The sequence below is a fragment of the Madurella fahalii genome (genome assembly GCF_045866475.1).
Source record: "Madurella fahalii IFM 68171 DNA, scaffold_4, whole genome shotgun sequence".
Classification (NCBI taxonomy): domain Eukaryota; kingdom Fungi; phylum Ascomycota; class Sordariomycetes; order Sordariales; genus Madurella; species Madurella fahalii.
In genome coordinates, this window is record NW_027263974.1 from 506,606 (window position 1) to 528,484 (window position 21,879).

Here is a 21,879-nt window from a genome sequence, read left to right on the forward strand (position 1 = left end):
CAACATCCCAGCAAATAAAAGCATGAGAGTCAGGGGGCCTGTATTGGTTGGCTGGGTTAAGGCCCTTGGCCAACCCTGCCACAGAAGTTGCACGCTACAATCTATTACTTGATTCTTAGATGTGGCCTAGGTGACACAATACCTTAACTTGCACAAAGAGCCACATTTGGCCGAAATAAAGAAATAGTTCGTAAGGGAGAGATGATAGGGTGGGAATCGAGATGAGACACTACTACTTACCTTTCCCACCGAATCACTAAACTGCCAGACAATGAAATCGCAACCGACGGCGCATTGCCTTTGTATATTTTCCAAATCATGAAAGCATCGTTCACAAGGGTTATGATTCTCCATCAAAGATGTAGACCAGTCAACTTACAGCCTCCTCCCAAAACACAACGCGAGACGCCCAATCATGCAAGTCAATAGTATTCCGAGAGAATCCAGGGCAAACTCACGCCTTCTTTCTTCGCAAGCTCCTCTTGCCATGCTCTTCTCTTCTGAATCATCTCCTCCGGCATCGTCACCCCAACATTCGGTAGCGATAGCCAAGCCCACTCGGGGAAGTAGCATGCAATCCACTCGAGCCTCTGAGGCGTGTGGGCCACAGCCCCTCTAGATATCAGGTGCAGAGCGATCCGGGACGAGCAATCCCGTGCGCCGGTCGTGGGGAACGCGCCGGTGACGAAATCCATGGTGAACCGGCCCAGACAGTATAGGAGGGCATCGGTCAGGGGCTGGGTTGAGCCATCCCAGCCCCCCTCGTCGAGCATGAAATCGATCATGCGTATGGCGCCCCCGGGGTCCTCGTGACGCAGCGCCACGGCGCACAGCGGCCGCAAGCTTACCGTGTCGAGAAAGGAGACGCGCGTCAGCCGGTCGTCATCCTCGGCCGCGGGGGTGGGCCACCACCACTTGGCACCGCGACGGATGAGGAGCCGGGCCGCCTCATCCTCCGTCCAGGTCAGCAGCTGGTTCAAGATGCTGCCCCTTTCCATCCAGTAAACCCCCTTGACAAGCGACTCATTAACCGTGGGCGGCTGTCCATTCTCCAATTCGTAGGTCAGGTTGGGGTTCGCGCCATGGTCAAGCAGGATCTCCAACATGGACATATGCGCCGCCGTGATATTGAAATGCGACGTCCACAACATCCCCGCCATGAACACCCCCAGTCTCTCTGCGCTTGCAATCACCGTGTGCAGGAGCGAGGTCATGCAGGCTGGGTACGTGACGATCCTCTCCGTGCCCGGCTCCAGTCCAGCCTTCAGCCCCCGTTGGAGCAGGCACCGGAGCATGTCCGGCCGCTGCGCCCAGATCGCCCAGTGCAGGGCTGTCTGGCATCCGAACAGGTCGTTGCCCAGACGGTAATGGCCCGAGTAGCTATGGCCCTCACTGACCATGTCGTCCCAGCCGGGGAAGGCGGGGTGCAGGCAATGCCGTGGGTCGCAGTCATGGTGTCCTACAAACAGGTCAGCCGCCTCGGCTTTGCAAGCAGGTCTGGGGTGGGCGCACCACCGCACGTCGAGGCTGCATTTCGCCTCGTGGTCGACGATGAGCTCGAGCAGCTCCAAGCTGCCCGACTTCACGGCGAGCATGACGGGCGAGCCCAGGATGCCATCATGCGGATTAGCAACGATCCGGGAAAACATGTTCCATTGGACGCCAGTGCCGTCAAGTAGGTGGCGGGCGTCAATCTTGTTGTACTCATCCAGTGCCTTTCTGACTACCGTCATGTCCTTCTCCTCAATGCCCCAGTACAACGCCGGCCGTCCCCGGACCTGCGCGTCGACCCGCCAGATATTCGGCTCCACCAGTCGGTGTAAAGCTGTGTGGCAGTACGCTAAATTAGCAAGGTCCTTCAGGTCTCGAACTCTGCCCAGAATGTTGTCGGTTATGTCGGTTGGGAGATGCAGAAAGCCGGGATGGGGCTGCGCCATTGCTCCCCCGCCTTTGGTCTTACCCTGCAACACCGAGGTAGTTTCACAACGTCGTCCCATCTAGGTGGTCTCAAAGCTAATTTCAGCACAGCTGGCTAGATGAACGATGGCTCAAAACTACTGCTCTGCCTCTCTAAGTCGTGTACTTTTATTCAGGGCAAAGAGGTCGGCAACGCACCGTGCCCGCAATCATGTTCGGGATTATCCGGTGTTGTTCAAACAAAGGCCGGGAGACTCATGGTGAACAATCGCTGCGTGTTAGGAGGTCAAATAACAATACATAGATTTGGGTAAGACCAGGCTCACAGTTCCATGGAACAAAGACATGATTAGGCCATCGACACGGCCCAGAAGCCAATGATAGAACTCGCGATTCCCGGACTGGACCCCATGGCACCATATGCTTCTGAGAAAGGCCCTGTCAAGCCGGGTAGGACCAATATGACAATCACCAAAGCGCGGACCAATGTGGCGGGCCGATGATTGAATTTGTCCAGGTGGCAGCCACGGTGGTGAGATTACATCTAGAAACCTGCCCTGGCACACAATGTGGCTAGCTTCATACTCTCGACCGACTCCACCTCTTCGCCTCCAGGAGTAATTATACACTTCCCGCAGCCGGTACATCCTCGCAGGCTACAATATGTTAGTTAGATACCCTTGGAGATGACCGAGGCGGGTGAGTTCCGCTCTTGAGTGCAGCAAGTCCAGCACCGCGAGAATTGAGATAACCGAATGGGGTTGTACAGCAATTACCAGATTGTATCACTTCCAGCTCCGGCTGCCCCCAATAAACAGATAAAGAAGTCTGTCACAGGGAAAAGGACTTAAAGCCAAGTCTCAGTAAAAACACCGTATATTGCCTATCTGCTCGACTAACTATCCCCCAGAAGAGTTGAATCCCGTCCGAGAACTGAGACCCGCAAACGCAGGCCTCTCTCACCGTCTTGCTTCCACCAACCGATTCCTGACTCCCCACAACAGGGGCAGCCCCAACCCCAACCTTCATTCTCACCATACCAGCACCGATGCCAGTACCGACAGCGTCACCAATATCGGCATTGACATCGGCGCCCGCCTCCGCCTCCGAGTCCACGACCACAGGCATGCCGGAACACCCCGCTATCACCGCTGCCTCCCAACTCCATTCACCGCACGCAGCATCCACCTCATCCACAACACCACCAACCAGCACCAGCACCAGCACCATCGCAGCACCATTCTTCATCACCCGAGGCTTCCCGCCTCTTCGTAGTCAATCGTGTCCCTCAGCGACCGCGCCGCTCTCCGTGCTCTCATAACCGCTCAGATAATCGCCAAACACGCGCTCCTCGATATCCATATCCTTCCATTGCCGCCCTGTTTTCTTCTTCGCCGTGCGCCGGAAGTAGATCCGTTTGCCCCATTTCCACGCCTCGATCCCCGCAAAGAACAAGCCGGCCGCGATGAACACGATGCCCCACTCCCAGCTGATGCCCGTGTGCTTGAACACGGCATGGTTGATGACCGGGATATACAGCGTCGGGAACAGCGTCACAAAGCCAAGCAAGATGGCCCAGAACAAGAACTTGTTCCGCCACACATCGTGAAACCACTGCGTAAAATACTTCTTGCTGCCGGGCTGCATCCTGAAGAACGACCGGCGCATGTCGACGAGCTCCCACGCCAGAAACAGTGCGAACCACGTCAGGCACGCAAACGTGGTCGCACGGGCGCGGAATACCGTCTCACAGCTCTCGCTGTACGAGTCGTTGCACCCCTGGCCCAGGTTGCCGTTGCCCCAGGCGTAGACGCGCAGGACGAAGCTCGCAAGGCACAGCGCGGCGATCCATAAGCCGTAGACCACCATGTCGATGATAAACTCGAGTGTGAAGATGCCCGTCTTGAGTGACTGCGGCGGGCGGCGCATGATATCCGGGACGGCGCGCTCAAAACCGAGACCCATGTCGGGAAGACCGGACGTGACCATGATGATCCAGACGATTTCGACGGGCGCGAGGGGGAACACGGACAGGGATGACTCGTCCTTGAAGGCGAGACCGATAAGCAAGGTACCGGCCTGGGCGATATTCTCCGCCAGGACGTGCAGCACAAACTTCTGGATGTTATCAAAGATACGGCGGCCTTCTTCAATGGCGGCGACGATGGACGCAAAGTTGTCATCGGTGAGGACAATGTCCGAAGCGTCTTTGGCAACATCGGAACCAGCCTGGCCCATGGCAATGCCGACGTCGGCGCGGCGGAGGGAGGGAGAGTCGTTGACGCCGTCACCAGTCTGAAGGCTCGTCGTCAGTTTACCGGTGCGGGAAATAATTGAGGAGGTGGCTGCACTTACCATGGCTACGAACTTGCCGCGACGATGTAGGGCGTCAATCATGCGGACCTTAGTGCTCGGCGCGCAGCGTGCTATGACAAGCGGCAGGACAGGAAGCTCGTCAACTTGCTCGTCGCTCAGAGCATCAAATTGAGCAGCCGTCATGACCATGGCATGGGCCACGTTCGCGCTGACCCTGTCCATTCGCTTGGGGAGGATACCAACTTCGATGGCGATCGCCTTTGCAGTTTCGGGGTGGTCGCCGGTAAGCATGTGTACAGAGATTCCAGCTTCGTGGCACTCGCGGACAGCCGGTGCCGACTCGGGACGGGGCGGGTCGTAGAGACCGACGAGGCCGAGGAAGGTGAGGTCCTTCTCGACTTCCTCGCGGTTACTATCCTCATTGGCGTCCATGCCGGCGGGGAGCCTGCGTCGCGCCAGAGCAAGCACACGGAGACCGAGACCGGCAAAGACCTCCATGTTGCGGAGAATTTGTTCGCGGAATCCGTCCGTCATATCGGCCTCGGGGTCCTCGCCGGGCAGCGCGTCCGTGGTACAGTACCGGCTGCACACGTGTATGACCCTCTCAACGGCGCCCTTGGTGAACGCAAGATGCTCCCCGGTGGTGTTGTGCTTCATGATGACGCTCATGCGCTTGACGTCGCTGTCAAAGGGGAACTCGGCGACCTCGGTCCACTCGGGATTGTCGCCCTGCATGACTTGGAGCCTATTCTTGCCAAAGCGACTGGCAAACACCTGGATGGCAATTTCGGTTGGGTCTCCACGCGCATGCCACTCGCCATCCTTCTCAAAGACGGTGGCAAGGTTGGCGAGCGAGGCTACAGTGAGGAACTCTTGGAGGCGAGACTTGCTAGCGGCGAGCAGCTGTTCCGGGGCTAGGATGGACCCCTTCCCTGCGCCGTCCTTCTCGTCGTCCTTACGCGGCCTGAAATCGATCTCGTGCGGCGCCCGGGCGTCGAAGCGGATGTCACCCTTTGTCGGATTGAAAGGCTCGCTCGACGTCAGCTCGACCGTATACGTGCCCAAGCCGGGAATCCAGGCGCCACGAGCCACCATCTTTCCCTGTGTGAGCGTTCCCGTCTTGTCACTGCAAATATCCGTCACGGCGCCCAGGGCCTCGAGACTCTTGAGGTTGCGGACAATGACGTTGCGCTCCACCATACGCTTGGTGCCGGCGGCCATGGTGATGGTTAGCACGACAACGAGAGAGGCGGGGATCATGGAGAGACCGGTAGCGACGGCGTAGATGATGACTTCCTGCGACGTGTGGAAACGGTTGGCGCCGAGGACAATGATGGCGCAGACCACGGCAATGCCGAACAGGAGCATAGCCAGCTTGCTGAGCTTCCTCTGCAAGGGTGTGCCGACGCTGACACCCAAGAAGCGGCCGATGGCGTCACCGAGGGTGAGGGTGTAAGCCTCCAGGTAGCGATGCGGACCGGCCTTGCCGTTAGGCTTGCGTTTGACGGGGCGAACGCGCGAATCCTTTTGGTGCAGGGCCGAAGCGATGGCGCCAATCTCGGTGAAGGTGCCGGTAGCGAAAACAACACCCTTGGCACGGCCCTTGGTGACTGTTGAGCTGCTGTAGGCGACATTGAGACGGTCACCGGGGCCGGTGGCGTCGTCAAAGGTGGCATTCTCGCGCTTTCGGACGGGAAGGGACTCGCCCGTGAGCAGGGCCTCATCAGTTTCAAAATTCTTTGCCTCGATCAACCTTTGTGAGCGTTGTTAGCAAAATTTATTGGTTCCTCTAAGGAGAGGGGAGCAGGAGAGACGGGAGAGCGCGACAAGTGGGCCGCTCAGCAACCGAATCACGTGGATACGCCGTACCTGATATCGGCGGGGATCGTGTCGCCCATCTTAACCTCGACCAGGTCTCCGGGGACGACCTCGCCAGAGGGCACAATCATGGCCTCGCCGTCACGGACAACGTTTGCGGTGGGCGAGCTAAGTGAGCGCAGAGAGTCCATGGTCTTCTCGGCCGAGTACTCTTGGAAGAAACCGACGACGACGTTGAGAATGATGACAGCGGCAACGACGCCGCCCTCGATCCAGGACCGGATGCCGAAACTGACGGCCATGGCGAGGATCAGCACCATGGTCATGGCGTTCGCGATCTGGGCGATAACAATCTTGAGGGGCTGCACGCCCTCCTCTTCGCCGAGGTCATTCTTTCCGTACTGCTCGAGGCGGGTCTTTGCTTCGTGCTTGGTCAAGCCGGAGAGGATGTCGGCATCGAGCTCCTCGGCGAGTTGCTGGTGGGTTAAAGCATGGGCGGGGCGGCTCAGCGGCCGGTTGGACTGGCCCGAGACGTGGCCGCCCGAGTCCTTCTTCGGGTCCCCGGTCTTGGCCATCTCGCCTTCGGTTCGGATGACCGCCAAATCAGGACGAATTTGTGCGGCGGCGATGAACGTAATGCTTCGGAATGAGCTGGATGTACTGTATACACAATGTACAATCGTGCAGTCGGCGGCAGCGAGACCGGCGAGAAGGCCAAGTGCGCAGAAGACACAAGATTGGATTGATAAATAGAAGACGGAAGAGTGACGGAATCGAAGTTCGGTCAGGGAGGGGCCTAAGTTTTTTTTAATCTGTGGAGTTTGCGAAGTTGGCGTGGGCGCGAATCCGCACCCCGGACGCACTGGAGAGCTCTGCGGTCAACCGAATGCTCTGGTTTGCTCGTTGCTGGAAGGTGGGCGTGGATGGGCAGCCATGTGCATCGCTTGGCATCTAGGCGGCCTTGGCGCTCGTTGCATGTTTCGTCACTGACCCGCAACCTGACGTTGTGCGATTTCACCAGGTTCCGCCGCTGTCTGGTCGGGGATGTGCTGCTGTGAGGGCAACCTACTTGATGAGGGCGAATAATGTGGTTTCGGTTCCAGTTTCGATGACGGGAGCCCCGATTGAAGGGGTCCCGCGGGGCAACCAATGTCGTCATGGCCGAGGGGTGGGTGAAGCCGGTAGAGGCGGGAGGGCAGCATCGGCATATACCGCCTTTCCCTAAAGCAATACCGAACGCGCTAAAACTCTCCCAATGCTAAGGTAAGCTATTATGTACATACGCTATCTACACAGTTGCCTGTATTGTACTGCCACCCCGCCGTGTTAAATTGGAAGGCGCCATATGACACGCGATATGACACGTCTCAAACCGGTCGGCAATGGAAAACAGAATCAGTGGATAAGTGGAAAGAAAAATAGGAAAACGTTGTTTTACGGCAAACCTGTCGGGTAAAGACGCAGGCATCGTTAGTACTTTGGATGCATGCTAACGTTAGCGATGTATGCGAAATACATAGCGAGCAGGCAGCATTGAGTGAGGAACCAGCGTCCTGGTGCCGTGTCCCGGTTCGGACACGGCTGGCCTTGGCAGACCGAGATCGCCTGCACGTGCGTCAATGGCCCCCATCCTGTGGGGGGTTGGCGATGGCGATAAGGAAGGTGGAGCCGGGGAAATAATGTCTGGGGTCTTCAGGCGCCCCCGCCCAGGCTGTTCTCGAAAGGAAACAGAAAACTTTTCCGTTGCGGGTGACATGCAATGCCCGCGATCATGGACGTGCGGGTCCGCGCACCGGAGTTACACTAGTGTCAGGCACGTGTCCAATGGCGGACGCTTGCAGCATGGAGCGGTCTGGGAGCAGCGCTGAGCGGCCACATCCGGGCCCTGCTGCGAAACCGCGGATTGCCGGATCCGCAGCGTTCAGGCCAGCAAGTTGAACCGAGCGAATCCGTTAGCACCTGCCGTTCCAGATGCTTTGCGACAGATGCTGCATGTCCAGTCCTGGCAGTGCTCCTAAAGGTGCCCTCTGGTCCGTGAGGTGATGGCCTTGTCGGTTACAATTGGACGGGGGCGGGACCGCTCGCTGCCGCCGGCCTTGCTTAGTCCGAGACGCGCTATGCCGGCAACACTCCGCGTGGGTGGGGTACTTTACCAGACTGACCCTTGCTGAAGAAAGCCGTTTGCCTTCTGGTCAGGCAATGGGTTTTCCTTCATCAGCACAAGGTCCTGTTGCGCGGGCTTTTGTTTTCCAGACGGTTGAAGTGTGGGGCTTCCCTGGGCCGCTGCAGCATCGCTAATAATTGGTGGATGCATGCCCCTCTCGCGTGCCTGCATGCCCCATTGGGCCCCAGAAGCCCGCGAGATCATCAGTGTGTATTTCCGTCAGAGACCTTTGTACTTGTACAGTACCATTTCTCGGTGCGCTTCAAACCCTTGACGGTTTTACTTGTCGACTAAGATACCCTAAGCTATCTACCTTACCAAAGGTTCCTTACCTGCTGTAATAGCCTACCTAGGTAAGGCAACTTAATTCCCTCGGCCCGCATTGGTAGCCGCACTTCGTGCCCACGGAATTCGCGGATACATTTTAGTAGGGGACAATAGCAGTCGGGCCTGAAGCACAGGTGTGCAGTGCGACCTGTGACACTAGACGACAGCATCTTGACTGGATATCCGGCTACGTCGGCAGCCATGCTCGTGAATACCTCAATATGTGGCTCTCTTCACAGCAACAGATTGGTCGTGCTGTGCGTGTCGGAAGCCCCGCGGCTGAGTCCTGGGCATCAACGCCTGGTCAAGTGCCTCACTCGCCACGGAGTGTCTCGAGTTCGTTCCGCATCGACTCCCGGGGTAGACCCAGAGTGTGGAACAGAGCCGCTGTGACATGTAACGCCCCTCACGTGCCTGCATGCCTAATTGGTCCAACCCCAGAAAAGTGAAGTTATTCCCGCAACCCCCACTTCCAGCACTCAGGTACCCCGCCGGCTACGCACCGACCAAATCCCGCCGGACAGGACGAGTTAAGTCGCTACTTGTACGTACAGTACAGTACATACTCATCAAATAGCGCCAGGCTAGTGCTACGCGTGGCAGCATTGCATGGATATTGCCTCGGATCGTTCCGCATCCGTCGGAAGTTTTATCTGACACCAAGACAGCCACAGATTGCTACATGCGGTGGCCACTAGGGCTTGTTAACCGCTCGACGTCCATGGTGATCTAGCCACCGGAGAAACCTCGCCCTGATTCTCTCGCGGTTGCCGGTGGCTATGAACCCTAGACAAAACATGATGAACGAAACCCCAGTTTGGGGTCCCGTCAATGAATTGCCCCTGCCGGCTCAGCACCGTTGGCCAATTGGGCGATGTTGTTGGCACGATTCTACGGCGGAACTCTCGTAATTATGGGCTCCAGATTCTCACCGGTCAACTCGTAAGCCAGATCAGAATAAGCTGCAACGAAGATCCAAGACATGCAACGCTTTTGATACTCGACTCGGCGCCCACGACATGCCCAATAACAGGTTGAAACAGCCGTGGCCTCCACATACCATTTAATCAATCTAGACGAACCAACCTTGTCCCCAAAGAGAACGGCCGCACCCGAACTGGGATGCTTCTTCCTCTTCGGAATGTGGTAGGAACAGTCCGAACATTTGGGGGCACGGTCGACTCATCCAACTCGCATATGATAGTCTCCCACCAGTAGTAAGACACCCTAACCAGCAGCGATAATCGGGATTTCAGTATGTTAATGTGGGGTTAAGGTACAAGGGTAGTATCAATGGAGATGTGGAGGCGAGAGTATCCTACAGGCGACCCTGATACATGCTCGTTTAAAAGTTTATGAAACGATCCGCGAGATATCAGGCGACCTGGATGGTCTGCCTAAATAGGTGGCACAGTGCTAATGTCGTCGAATCTCTTTTTCTACACACTTGTACGGCCACCAAGTGCTGATTCTGGCATAGTCTGCCACACCCTCTATCAGACCATGGACAAACCGTACAAAATAATCGGCCACTACGTGATCACAAGACGTCAGCTCCCATCGTTTCGGCTGCAGGAACCACATGGAGCTCCAAGCAGAAATAGGCCACTCACCACGAAAACAAGCCCGACCGCGCACGCCTTATGCGCCAGCTCAACCACCACCTCCATCCAAGCCGCCGCCGGCCCCTTCCCCCCTCCCAGCCCGGCCGCCTCGGACGCAATCTTCAGCAACCCCGTAGTGCCCCACCACGCGTTCCCCACCTCGGTCAGCAGCATCGGCCAGATGCCAACGATACTCCAGTAGACCACCTTCCGTTGCCAAGCGGCCAAGCGGTCTACCAGCCTCGTTGCCGCCTGCCCAGGGAACCCGGTGCCGGGCTCGGAGCCGGCACGAGACGGAGATGGCGCGGTAGGGGCAGGGGCAAACGTGGAATTGAGAAGCAGGCCCGCTGCCACGACTGCCGTGCCCTGGACGGCGAACTGGATGTGGGCTGTGAGCGCGAGGCGGGGGTACGTGGCCAGGGGCACGACGAAGCCGAAGACGAGCCCCGACGATATGAGCGCGGCGCCGTGCCGGACCAGGGAGAGGGGGAGGGGATCCCAGATAGGGGAGGAGGCGGGCGTGAGCTTCGGGGATGCAGGCATCGTGGTTGGCTTGGGGCAGGTCGTGGTTGCTGAGAGGATGATCGTGTCGGGTTCTATAGAGGGTAGAAGGTCAATGGAGGATAGTGTTTTTTTCTTGGCTGGAAGGTGGAGCGTAACTAGAAAACATGGGGTAGTGCGTTGGGTACTAGTACTACCGGCATGGTTATATGAGTTGCGGCCCCGCCCATGATTGTTGAGCCTGGATATGTTCCGATCGGTAACGGAGGAATTACAAATCCAGCGATGATCCACCATAACTGTTACAACGATGGCGCGTAAGATTTGTCCTCCAACCAAGGGAAGACTGTTCTTGCTGAGTAAGAGTCGTTGTTTGACTGGCCAGTTGTGTGGAGAGAAACTGAACCGGGCAACTTATGAGTCAGACCGCGTTGAAGGGGCTACAGCCAGGTGAAACTGCTTTTGTTCTTCGGCAACATCTCGGCAACGAGCCTCGTACATAGCTAACGCTAGTGTTTTCCCGAGCTCCATCGGAGTAAGCCCGTCGAACAAGTCTGAACAGTCAGCCCATTCATGGGGATAGCAAAAGCTATGGTTGCTCCAACAATGACTTGTCTGCGGCCCGAATTACCTATATAAACTCAGCGTCGCTTTATAGTAGCGGCAATCTTGCTAAAATCACATAACCAACACGCCGAGTTGACGAAACTAGAGTCACAAATCACCGACGCAATGCCTTCATTGGTCCACTTCCGCGAGTTCTCGGCTCTACCGCGCGACGTCCAACGAAGGTTTTTCGAGCGGGCCGCTTCCAGACCAGACGTTGTATCTCTTACCGTGTGCCACCACGGTCCAGACGTGGACAAGGAGGAAGCACTCCGGAGAAAGGAAAGGACCGATGCTGCTTGGAGTGGTCACCACCACCTCTTGTCTCAGGACCTCATGGGGTGGGCTCACGGGCTGCTCAAATACTACGAAAAGCTGGTCACGGTGAGCCCCAAACCAGGAGATTGCGACAATCAATTGAAGAATCAGATGCTGGAGGTTGCAGCTACTTGCAGCGATGCCTACGGCATTATCATCCAATCGCTTCGCGCAGCCGAGAACAACCACGAGTATCCCACCACACTCTACGTGGCGCAGACGCATCGCAGGAGGCCGAAAGACAACCGGAGGAGGAGTTGGACGTCCATGAACCCGTTTTTGCTCAGATTCTTGGAGTTGCCAACCACCTCTTCGACCACCTCTTCGACCACCCCTTCGACCACCCCTTCGATCACTCCTTCGATCACTCCTTCGATCACTCCTTCGATCACCCCTTCGATCACCCCTTCGGCCACCCCCAGTTCCGTCAAGCCGTCGCTCCGTCCTATCCCCGACGCGCAGGAGTCCGCACGCGTCGGCATAAACGTGAAGTCCTTCCATCTAGAGGAGCCCCGGGCAGTGGCTTATTTTTGGCAGTATGGCGGGCTGAATTGCCGCGATGTGCCCCGGTTCTGGGACGCTAAACGCATTCCCAGGTCGCTTGAGACGGTCTACATAATCGACCCCACGAGGCCGCTGAAAGTAGGCAATCAGAGCGAGCTGCACAAAATGGATCTCAGTGCGGGGCCGTGGTATCATTGGGATGGCGGTTCCCAATGCGCACTCGTTGACTTGAACCCGAACGGAATCAACAATCTATCTAAGGACGACGACTGCGACGGTGATATTCTCTCGGATGTTGCCTATCTCCAACAAGTCTGTAGACACGGATACGTGAGACCGGACATCCAGGTCAAGATGCTGACCATGGTGGTCTTTGGGCCATAATTAAGTTATGCCCTTTGAATCAGAGGCACACCATTTCTTTATACCTCGGAGGCAGATGATGGGCCTCTTAGTTGTACATACCCGGTATATTTGGAGAATCCCGGCGTCTGGGAAGCATTGGTAGCAACTAATTAGTATGCGATTGATTTTCTTGATCCCTATCATCTCTCATTCCTCTGTCTACCCCACGTGAAATGCCTACTATTCCCCATAACCGAGCCGGATAGATGCGATGACGCGACCGCCCTGCTCCTGATGTGTGAGCAATGTGATTCTAAGTGGGGTACTACCTACAGTTCCCGATTGGAGTCTTGCTATAGTACCTTGTCCATATATTGAACAAGACGAGATTCGTCACATAATTAACTCAAGGAATAAATCTTCAGCCCCACTTCACTCTTTCTCCCTCCCAGCCGAATGGGAAAAAAAAAAAAAAAAAAAAAGTCTCCAACGTCCCCTGCCCTGTATTGAGCCAAACAACTTCCCACTATTGTCCTGGCGTTCGACGTGCGGAACAGTGGCAGCCGAGAGAGTTCAGCGCTTACACCCATTACACTCCATTCCTGGGATCCAGGACAACACGGTTCACCATCTCGCAGCGCGCTCGAAGATCGGCCGCCAGCAGTATATCCTCAAACCCACCAGTCGTGATGTTCGTAATACGCTTTCCCGCTCCGTACACAGGCCAAGGGAGCTCATAACCGTGGAGAAAACGTAACAGATTCCTCTGGAAAGTTCTCGCGGCGTTCATATCCTCGACCGGCGTCATCGTTTGATTGGAATAGAACAGGTCTTAGTCGTGCGCGACGCTAATTAGCTCTCCACCCACGTATTTGGATGCTCGGAGAAGGGGATTCTCGCTTACGGAAAAGGTCCTGCCCATGTATGGCTGGGGGAAGGGAGAAGATGTATCGCCTGGCGCGGTCTTTATACGCCGTGGCAATGTTGGCGGCATTGCACGCGAAGATGATATCGGTGGTCCAGTCCCACGCTAGCTTCGCCGGTTCTTCGGCAAAGTCGTAGTGGGACTGTATGTGAGCAATGGTATCGTTGCTGGCGGTGCTGAGAATTTGTCGGACCATGACAGGGAAATAATCTGGGAGGCCCTCGTCGTGGGATGTACCCATTCCCTACAATTGTAGCCGGTGTCAGCCAAATGATAAAAGGCAGAGAATTGGGAGTCCCATTACTTCGTTTGCGGTATTCCCAATGACGAGAGATCGCAGTTCCTTGTGGTATTTACCCTGTCGGAAGAGTGCGACTGGGATATCTGGGATGAAACGCCCGTCTACTACAGGCCCAAACCCGGGTGCCGGACCAAACACGCCACCTCCTGCATCCGACGATGCGCCGTTGATCAACCTATCGTTGAGATATAGCATCGTTGACTCGGGGGCGCGACGCAGGCACTCCAGCGAGGTGCAGTTTGCTTCGTCCAAGATCGTCTGGAACAGGCGCTTCTGCCGCCTAATAGGGTTCCGTCTGGGAGGAATATCGGGGGACAATAATACGGCCTGTCAGAAACGTTTTGATGTTAGTGCGACACTGATTACGTTTAGGCATTTATGCCTGTACCTGTTGAAACGGCAGCTTTCCCTTCCCGCCATTTAAAACCGTGAGTAGACCAATGATACCTGCTCCAGCACTTACTCCCATGGCGGTGATTCTCTCAGGATCTCCCCCAAATCGGGAAATGAACTTGGATGTCCACTCGGCGGCCGCGAGGCAGTCATGCATCCCAAGGTTGGCGACTAGGTCCTCACCGGGAAGGTAGGTCCATCCAGCTAGTCCCAGGCTGCAAAAAAAATGGATAGGCAAGATAGTTAGCCAGGTCTATTTAGTACCGTTGATTCTGCGCCTTACCGATAGTTACTGGCCACATAGATGAATTTGGTACCGCGGCCCATTATGTCGAATAGACCATGTGGTGAAACGAACATCTCCTTGCTTCCAAAGGCATACGCGCCTCCGATAAACCAATGCAGTACTGGTAGCTTGTCGCCGGGTTGAACACCCTCTGGAACCCAGACGTCTAAAAATAGACAGTCTTCGTGGCCCCAAGTGGTCCCATTATACGGTGGGAAGGGCACGGCGGCCGGAGCAGACGAGATGCAATGGGTGCTCCGCTCGTCCAGCGTGTTGCCGTCTTGGATGCCGTCAACTTTGGGGAGCCGTGTGTCGGGCAACCGAAATCGAAGGTCTCCTGTTGGGGGGTTGGCAAAGCGGATATTCTTGTAGACAGATATCTTGTTTCCGGATGCGGTCTTGGTGTAGAAGGTTGGGACGTGCTTTGCGTGCCCGAGGTCGACGAGGCCGGCCGGCTTTTGTGAGGCCGTGGCATGGGCCCCCATCCCCGAACCCAGGACCAAAATGCAAAGGAAAGCCAATAGTTTCGCAATGGGCAACATTTTCGCCTCAGGTCGGAAAACAAAGTAAAATGTCGGTTCAATAGCACACACTGGGGCTGGTACTGTAGGGTCTCTACGCTTCCTTTTGTAGTCAGCCGAGAGTAGGATCCCAACATAGCTGCTTTCACTCCTACATCGCTAAAAGGCTGTAATGGCTATCGACTCGAGGCAGGAGGGATTGTCGTTTGCCGTTTTTGGCTGCCGAGGGCGTGTCGGTGGCACAAGGTGAAACTGCCGGGTTATCCGCTTACAGGCCAGATGATGATCCCGAATCATCATACGTGTAGCTCTCCAGGAAGCAACGGCGTGCAATATATACGGACCCGACAAACCACGATGACGAAGCTTGGGGATGGCGTTAAAGCAGACCAATGAAACGACGCCGGTATGTGCCGCCCCCCAACGTGCATGGCACTGGCGATGGGGTTTGTTCCGAAAAAGGCAAACGAAGCGGTCTATAATTCCACCGGTTCAGCTCTACAACACGGTGGCGGTGCATGAGCCTCGCGCAGGATGCCGCGCCTCCCAAACTAGAAAAGCATTGCCGCTCATTTCCAGGTCATTGGGAGGATATTTTACCTGTCGTTTGCCTTTCTCGGACGGGCAAGCAATTGAAGGGCTACCTCTGCTGTGATGGACGCCAGATTCCTCGTCCTGAACATGAAGGACCCCGGTGAGGAAGCGGGGGTTCGGGAGTACCACAAACGTAAGCACCATACCAAGGATCATCTTGGATGCTCGTCATGCAAGCAACGGCGGATCAAGGTAAGGTCCTAGGTACCTCGCTATGTTGGCGTCAGGCGGGCTTTGTCAAGCTGATCAAATTTAAATCACCACTAACCTGAATTTCACCCAGTGCGATAAAACTAGGCCGACATGCCTGCGCTGCATTCGAGCCCAACGGAACTGTCAGTATAGAGCCACAGTCCGGCGACAGCAGCTGTCGGACGGCTCCTCGACGGCGATAGCGGGCCTGGTTCCAGCATCGTCCTGCGCCACAACCATCGTAGAATCCATTTTGGGGCCGCTGGTGAAGGCACAGGGGCTTCCCAATGCTAGTCGGAACGCAACCCCAGTCAACATCTTGCTGTCGCACATTACCAGCGCCCAGGGTAGTGGAGTCTTCGGACCCATGATTCCTCTCGATCCATCGATCTGGGATCTGAGTTGCCGGCACCCTCACCTCCTTGCAGCGCTCCTGGCCGTGTCTTCGTGCCATCTCAATTACCACACTGTCGATGCCTCTGCCCACCGAGCCGCCGAATACACGTTTGCATCCACCGCCCTGGCATTGTTTCGGCCTGCTCTCCTGCAGGAGCTCAATTCCCAGACTGGATCCGACGCACTCCTCTTGACGTCAATGACGCTCAATATGCTCGCCTTTGCGGCTGTGAACGAAGACTCGGACCAGTTCGCATCGTGGGTTTTTAGCGACGATAAGAACAGGCTTAGCTGGCTGGGGCTTCAGCTGGGCCTCAAGCCACTGCTCCTCGCGACTAAGCCATTCCGGAACCAGAGCCTCTTGCAGCCGATGTTCGCAGCCTCGGACGATGAATACAAGACGTTCTCCACGGACACCGCCAGTTTAGGGCGGCTACCCGAGGGATGGACCGAGCTTATCTCCAGCGGATTGGACTGTTGCCGCGTGGATGGTGAGCAGTGCAGCGGGAAGAGGAATGCGACTTGTGGCCGGGCTCTAGTTGAGCCGGTTAGAGCCCTCGCCGACACAAAACGTCTTAGGCCATCCGCGGAGAACATGTTCCGGTATGTGCAGTTCGTTGGGAAGATGGAACCCGAGTTCCTTCGGCTATTATACGAACGCGATGAGCGGACACTCTGGATATTTGGGTATTGGCTCGGCCTGGTCGGCCGGCTGGGCATGTGGTGGTCCGACAAACGCGTGCAACGAGACCGGGCGGCTATCAAGACGTTCCTCATGGAGGTTAAGGGTGTATGTGAGCGTGACGGCCCGCAAGGCGTTATGTGGAGACAACGGATGGAAGAGTACTGCACGGTTGGATATGCGGATGTCGATGAGCAAAACTTACATCTAGAGGCATATATGTAGCTAGCAATCATCGACGGGAGATGCCCAAGGTCCTCACAGATGTAACGTTGGTGTCTGGAGTTCTCTCCCTGGAATCTATAAGCTAGCCGGGAGCCGGAGGGGTCTTGGTCATGATGTTGCCATGCCCCGACTGTATCGCACAGCGCTGGCAATGGCACCTCTACTGGTAACATAATGACGCCCAGTTAGGCATCATAATGGCCTAGGTAGGTCATGATGTCTGGCCGGGTATCATGATTGTCATCAGCATTCCGGAATTGCAAACGCTGGGCTATACGGTCTATGTAATGACAGAAACCACCCCTTCTCCTGCTAGGTAATTAGATTGGGTTATGTCCCCAAGGGCAGGGCTCTACCCAGGTGTGGCTCAGCTTTTCGCCGTGCTTGTGACCATTGCAGCGACTCCAGCAGTTGGCCAAAGCCAAATTACGAACAGCCGTTAATACCCGCCTGTTTTCTGGACACTGTCCTTAAACGGAACCTCAATAAAGCACTCGGTATATTGACCTTGAACAATGTCCTCGCACTTAGAACCCTACATTTAAACACTTCAAGCCCGTCTATCAATCCCTTTCTTCCCACCCCGCAACTGTAAAATGCAGCAACATAACAATCCGATCGGACAAACACGAACCATCCCCCAACCGCGAAAGATGGATCGACCCATTAGCAGCAGCCAAGAGGTGGGTGCCAACCATCCCCAAACCTTCCACGCCTTTCCCTTGCTCCCCGCGGAGGTCCGCAGCCGGATCTGGACCCTGGCCCTCCTCTTCCCCTCCCCCTGGCAAACATCGCAATCACTGCTAGAGACCCCCCTCCTCCACCTGCTCCCCTTTATAACACTCCGGCGTAGCGCCTCCGCGGAGGCGTCCCTTGCCGACGCAGATGATTACCTAACCTCTCGTTACGGCGACGACTGGCAGGGCAGCCCCCTGGCAGAGCGCTTCCGCGCCGAAGCCGCGGACCGCTGCGAGAGTCTGGTCGTGCGTTACCGGGCCTCCCGCACACGGCTCTTCAGCCCGCCACGCGGGTGGAGCGCCGGGAGGGGGGTGAAGGAGCAGTCGTCGCGCGTGGCGGCGAGCTGCGAGGAGGCGAAGCGGATTTGGCGAAGGCTGACAAGGAGGTTAGGAGGGCTGGAGGGGGTGGTGGATCTGGCCCGGGATGTGGTGTGTTTCATGCCTTGCAAGTCATCCAGTCACTGGGGGCTGGATGGCTATGTGCACGAGAGGCTGGTGCCGACGCTGAGAAGGGAGGATGCGTTCAGAGTGGAGGAGCTCGACCGGAGGAAGCGGGGAGCAGGTCCGGATACGGAGATCGTCAGAGCGTGGAAGGAGGTGGTGCCGGGTACGGTGCATAGCCGGGAAATAGCTGTGATGTGGAGGCCGGAGATGTGCCCTCGTATGTTTTTCAGCCTAGACGCTGGGCTTGAACCGGTATGCGCGGCATTCAAACGGGACGTGATAGGTCTGCCAAACCGCCATCCCAAGCTGGAGAAAATCTACCTTGTAGATTCCGGGATGGATTTCCGGGGGTTGCGAGTGCCCAAACGCTTACAACCAACGTTCCGCGGGAGCGGTGCGAGCTTCTACGAAGGGGCCGGCGCCATGGCGGAGGACTGGACGATGACGAGGCCAAAGCCAGGGCAGCTCCATGTGTTTCTCTGGGCTACCCACCTGGAACGTCTGTTCTCGCACGCATTGTGGGATTCGCAGCCGGAGAGAAAGATTCATGTACGGGTTATGGCTTGCGTTCTGGACTGGGAATCCAGGGTAGTCAACAGGATCGGGGCCTAGTTGCTCGACGACCTACTTGCTTCTTGGTTATCTTAAGGGAACTATGCGAGTACTGCTTTGATGATTTGGGTGGTCCTCGCTGGTATTCTTATGATGGGAATTGGGGGAGGCCAAGGATAGTATTTTAAAAGGTAGTACTAGGAGTGGAAGCGAAGCCCGAGTCTAGATGACATAAGGTTCCGATATTCAGGACAGTAAGGTACTTTGGGTATACTGTATTATTTGGCAGTTTGGGAAGTGTGCATGCATCCATTGCTAAGGGTCTAATAAATTGCAACAACTAGACCAATATTTTCTATATGAATACTTTGAAATTGAACATTGGAATCTTGTGGTTTGTGTGGCTTGTGTTAGAGTAGTAGTAGGCTGAAGCACGGTAACCACAGCAAGCTCCCATAATGAAAATGATTTTTTAACTCCCACCGCAATGATGGAGTCTGTTTAAAGGGGCACTGGTGAAAAAGAGAAAAACGACATGTCGGAATCTCCGAAAGGAAAAGTACCACTTAGTGTAAGACGCTCATGGCACCTCGATCGTTACAAATCATCTACACGTAGCTATACTTAGAAACCCAGATAAACCTGGTGACTGAATGAACTAGAAGATATGCCTAGATGCCAGGTCAATGAACCATGCGGCCGTCCAGTAGTGCATACCTGTATAGTATAACTAACGCCATCTAGAAGATGGGCGTCATGGTCGGCTTCCAGAGGTGCGTTTAACAGTTTACGGGTCTTGCGGATAACTGAACTGCTCAATTGGCCCCGAAGATTGCATGTGATTGTTTGCAGCTCGGACATAATGTGGTCTCATTGCTTGTTCTCACAGAGCCGAGTACCCATCGTGCTCAATAGAGTCAACTCAATCAGTACGCAAGAGGACCCTGACTAATGCCAATGGCTGAAGGCCCTAATTAGAGTCTCTATTTCGGGACCAACCCGGTTGTTATCCGAAGAGGAGCCCGTTACCGGCAATCGAGTCTTTGAGGTGTCTCAACTTTCGTAGTCTAAAATAATCAATCAATAAATAAAAATAAAAACCATAGAAACCAGCCAGCCAACTCAGCAAAAAATTTAGTCACCCGCAAACAGTCAACTGCAATGGCGAAAAAGATGACTTCCACTCACTTCCCGAACCTCCCGCCCCATATTAGGAAGGCAATATTTGAGAGGGCGGCAGTGCAAATGGTTATTGGCTCGGGGATTCCCCGAGTCCTGTTTGTGTCCATCACACGAACTGACATAGACGCGGCCGTCGAGAAAAACATCGCTTTACGGGCCAGACAAGCCGAAATCTCTCGCCGTGCGGATGACTGGTTGACATTGCCGGCTACCACACAGCGCCACTTTGAGCAAAGCAGATTATGAGGCCTGCCGAAAGTACCGCGCAAGAAGCGTCAAAATTTTCACGGCAGGGATAGAACGGGGATTGGGCGGTTCTCTGCCCATCGTGAACTGAACAACTAGCTGAGGTCTGCACCGACGCTTACAACATTGCTCGGTCCGTTCAGTATCTCAGGCCATTCCTGACATACCATGACATTCTCTGTCTCACTGGACTGGAGACTGACTTGACGACCGAGTTCCCGTTCTTCGAAAATTACGCCGGCAGGTCCCCCGTAGTTATGGTCTCTTCACCAGGCGACCGCCTAAGTTGGACAGAGCGCTCCTGCACGGGCGACGACGACTCCCGGGTCCAGCCTCGCTGTCCCGAAATGGAGGAGATATTCGGGTATCTGTATGGCAGGTATTATTTGGCGCTGCCGTATCCTAGTACATCGGGCGAAGCACCCGACGTCTATTGTACTAGAATAGGACTATCGAACATATTGCCAAATTACCCTGGTTTCTTGAAAGCCTTGTATTTGATCGACGAGTCTATCAAGCTGAAACCCGGAGTGCAAAGACCGCACGAGATGATTCTGTCGTATGCAGGATACCGCAGTACCTTTTACGAGGTTTGCGAGTGCGACACCGACATCTGGGACCTTCCGGTGGCCGGGGCCGAATCTTTCAATGTCTTCACTTGCGACCATTACATCGGTAGTCTGGTTGGGCATAGCCGTATGTCTATCACGGACTCACCCCCGACGCCAGACCCCATGCCGTCAGTATCATGGTTCCGTACCTCCTCATGGCGGAGAGTACGTATCAAGGTTCTCGCATGTATTCCGCATTCCTAGGCTACGAGGGTGTCAGCAGGAATATTGGAAGAGAGGTAATCCTAAACCCCTCACAATATCTCAGCCGTGGCGGGGAACGTCTCCAGCCCATTCGGCAAAACTTGAACTTACAAATGATTGATGACCTTAGATTCGTAACATGTTCATCAACGCAATACCGCTCACATTCTTTCTTGCGCAGTTGATCCAACATTCATTTCTTCCTACTAACTAGTCTCATAACTACCGATTAATTCAACGCTCGGTGGATTATAGTTGAGTTTCTTTTAATCAAGATGGCCATGGATTAATTTAGTTCGGGAAACCGCTAAATCGCTCCCTCGAAGTTGAATAAAACTGAGAAGTAAATACTGCCCGACGCAGCAAGCGGAAAAACTCCCGCTGCCACATTAACAGAGATGCGGAAATGCCCCTATATTTTAGTGGGTTGCTTTGAGCTCTCGGCAGGTAGCTGAGTAAACATCCCCGGCTTCATATCGCCGCGCGGTTCAACAATAGTACCGGTAGCCTGTAGTAGAAGGTGTTTATTTCAGCGGGATGCCTACCCTGCGCTCAACTCAAGTTCGGTCTTGCTTCGGTCTGCACAGCGCAGGTGACGAAGCGTCACTACGGCTTTCGAGGTATTCTGCTCCCGAAATCGTACGCAACACCAGCAGTTACCGAGGCCCTGGTCGGGCATATATGCCGTCTCCGTGAATATTGAATGAAAATTATCTTCCTTATTTAATAAATGATCCAGAAAAGCTCAGAGAAAACATGTTTTGAAGAGAGAAAACAAAGAAAAAGAAGGGGAGCGGGACCAAAAAACAATCGCTGACCCGCACCCGACTTGAACGGATAACCTTTCGATTCCTTCACTGGAGTCGAACGCGCTACCAATTACGCCAGCAGGCCTGATATTTGTACAAGATGCTAAGTGTTTGAAAATGTCTTTTGAGAGGCTGTTGCTGTGGAATTTTTGTGTGACA

At 55.1% G+C, this 21,879-nt stretch overlaps 7 protein-coding genes and 1 non-coding gene across 8 annotated transcripts; 3 read left to right on the plus strand and 5 right to left on the minus strand.

The window, feature by feature from the left end:
- Window positions 1–422: 422 nt before the first annotated feature.
- Window positions 423–1,937, minus strand: MFIFM68171_07153 (uncharacterized protein; the record flags this gene model as incomplete). The annotated part of the gene is made up of 1 exon (XM_071062573.1): window positions 423–1,937. One exon carries the CDS (start codon window positions 1,935–1,937, stop codon window positions 423–425), a length of 1,515 nt encoding a protein of 504 aa, XP_070918674.1.
- A 1,255-nt stretch (window positions 1,938–3,192) lies between these two features.
- Window positions 3,193–6,626, minus strand: ENA2 (P-type ATPase; the record flags this gene model as incomplete). Its single annotated transcript, XM_071062574.1, has 3 exons — window positions 3,193–4,212; window positions 4,273–5,986; window positions 6,103–6,626. 3 exons carry the CDS (start codon window positions 6,624–6,626, stop codon window positions 3,193–3,195), a joined length of 3,258 nt encoding a protein of 1,085 aa, XP_070918675.1.
- A 3,412-nt stretch (window positions 6,627–10,038) lies between these two features.
- Window positions 10,039–10,689, minus strand: MFIFM68171_07155 (uncharacterized protein; the record flags this gene model as incomplete). The annotated part of the gene is made up of 2 exons (XM_071062575.1): window positions 10,039–10,074; window positions 10,156–10,689. 2 exons carry the CDS (start codon window positions 10,687–10,689, stop codon window positions 10,039–10,041), a joined length of 570 nt encoding a protein of 189 aa, XP_070918676.1.
- Window positions 10,690–11,379: 690 nt separating this feature from the next.
- Window positions 11,380–12,459, plus strand: MFIFM68171_07156 (uncharacterized protein; the record flags this gene model as incomplete). Its single annotated transcript, XM_071062576.1, has 1 exon — window positions 11,380–12,459. The coding sequence occupies one exon, from the start codon at window positions 11,380–11,382 to the stop codon at window positions 12,457–12,459; it is 1,080 nt and encodes a 359-aa protein (XP_070918677.1).
- A 550-nt stretch (window positions 12,460–13,009) lies between these two features.
- Window positions 13,010–14,867, minus strand: MFIFM68171_07157 (Carboxylic ester hydrolase; the record flags this gene model as incomplete). Its single annotated transcript, XM_071062577.1, has 5 exons — window positions 13,010–13,251; window positions 13,325–13,589; window positions 13,650–13,973; window positions 14,035–14,254; window positions 14,323–14,867. 5 exons carry the CDS (start codon window positions 14,865–14,867, stop codon window positions 13,010–13,012), a joined length of 1,596 nt encoding a protein of 531 aa, XP_070918678.1.
- Window positions 14,868–15,500: 633 nt separating this feature from the next.
- Window positions 15,501–16,935, plus strand: MFIFM68171_07158 (Sterol uptake control protein 2; the record flags this gene model as incomplete). Its single annotated transcript, XM_071062578.1, has 2 exons — window positions 15,501–15,632; window positions 15,724–16,935. The coding sequence occupies 2 exons, from the start codon at window positions 15,501–15,503 to the stop codon at window positions 16,933–16,935; spliced, it is 1,344 nt and encodes a 447-aa protein (XP_070918679.1).
- Window positions 16,936–17,588: 653 nt separating this feature from the next.
- Window positions 17,589–18,728, plus strand: MFIFM68171_07159 (uncharacterized protein; the record flags this gene model as incomplete). Its single annotated transcript, XM_071062579.1, has 1 exon — window positions 17,589–18,728. The coding sequence occupies one exon, from the start codon at window positions 17,589–17,591 to the stop codon at window positions 18,726–18,728; it is 1,140 nt and encodes a 379-aa protein (XP_070918680.1).
- A 2,997-nt stretch (window positions 18,729–21,725) lies between these two features.
- On the minus strand, window positions 21,726–21,805 carry MFIFM68171_t133. Its single transcript is given in 2 exon segments — window positions 21,726–21,761; window positions 21,769–21,805. It is a non-coding gene; the product is annotated as a tRNA-Trp (tRNA).
- Between the last annotated feature and the right edge of the window lie 74 nt (window positions 21,806–21,879).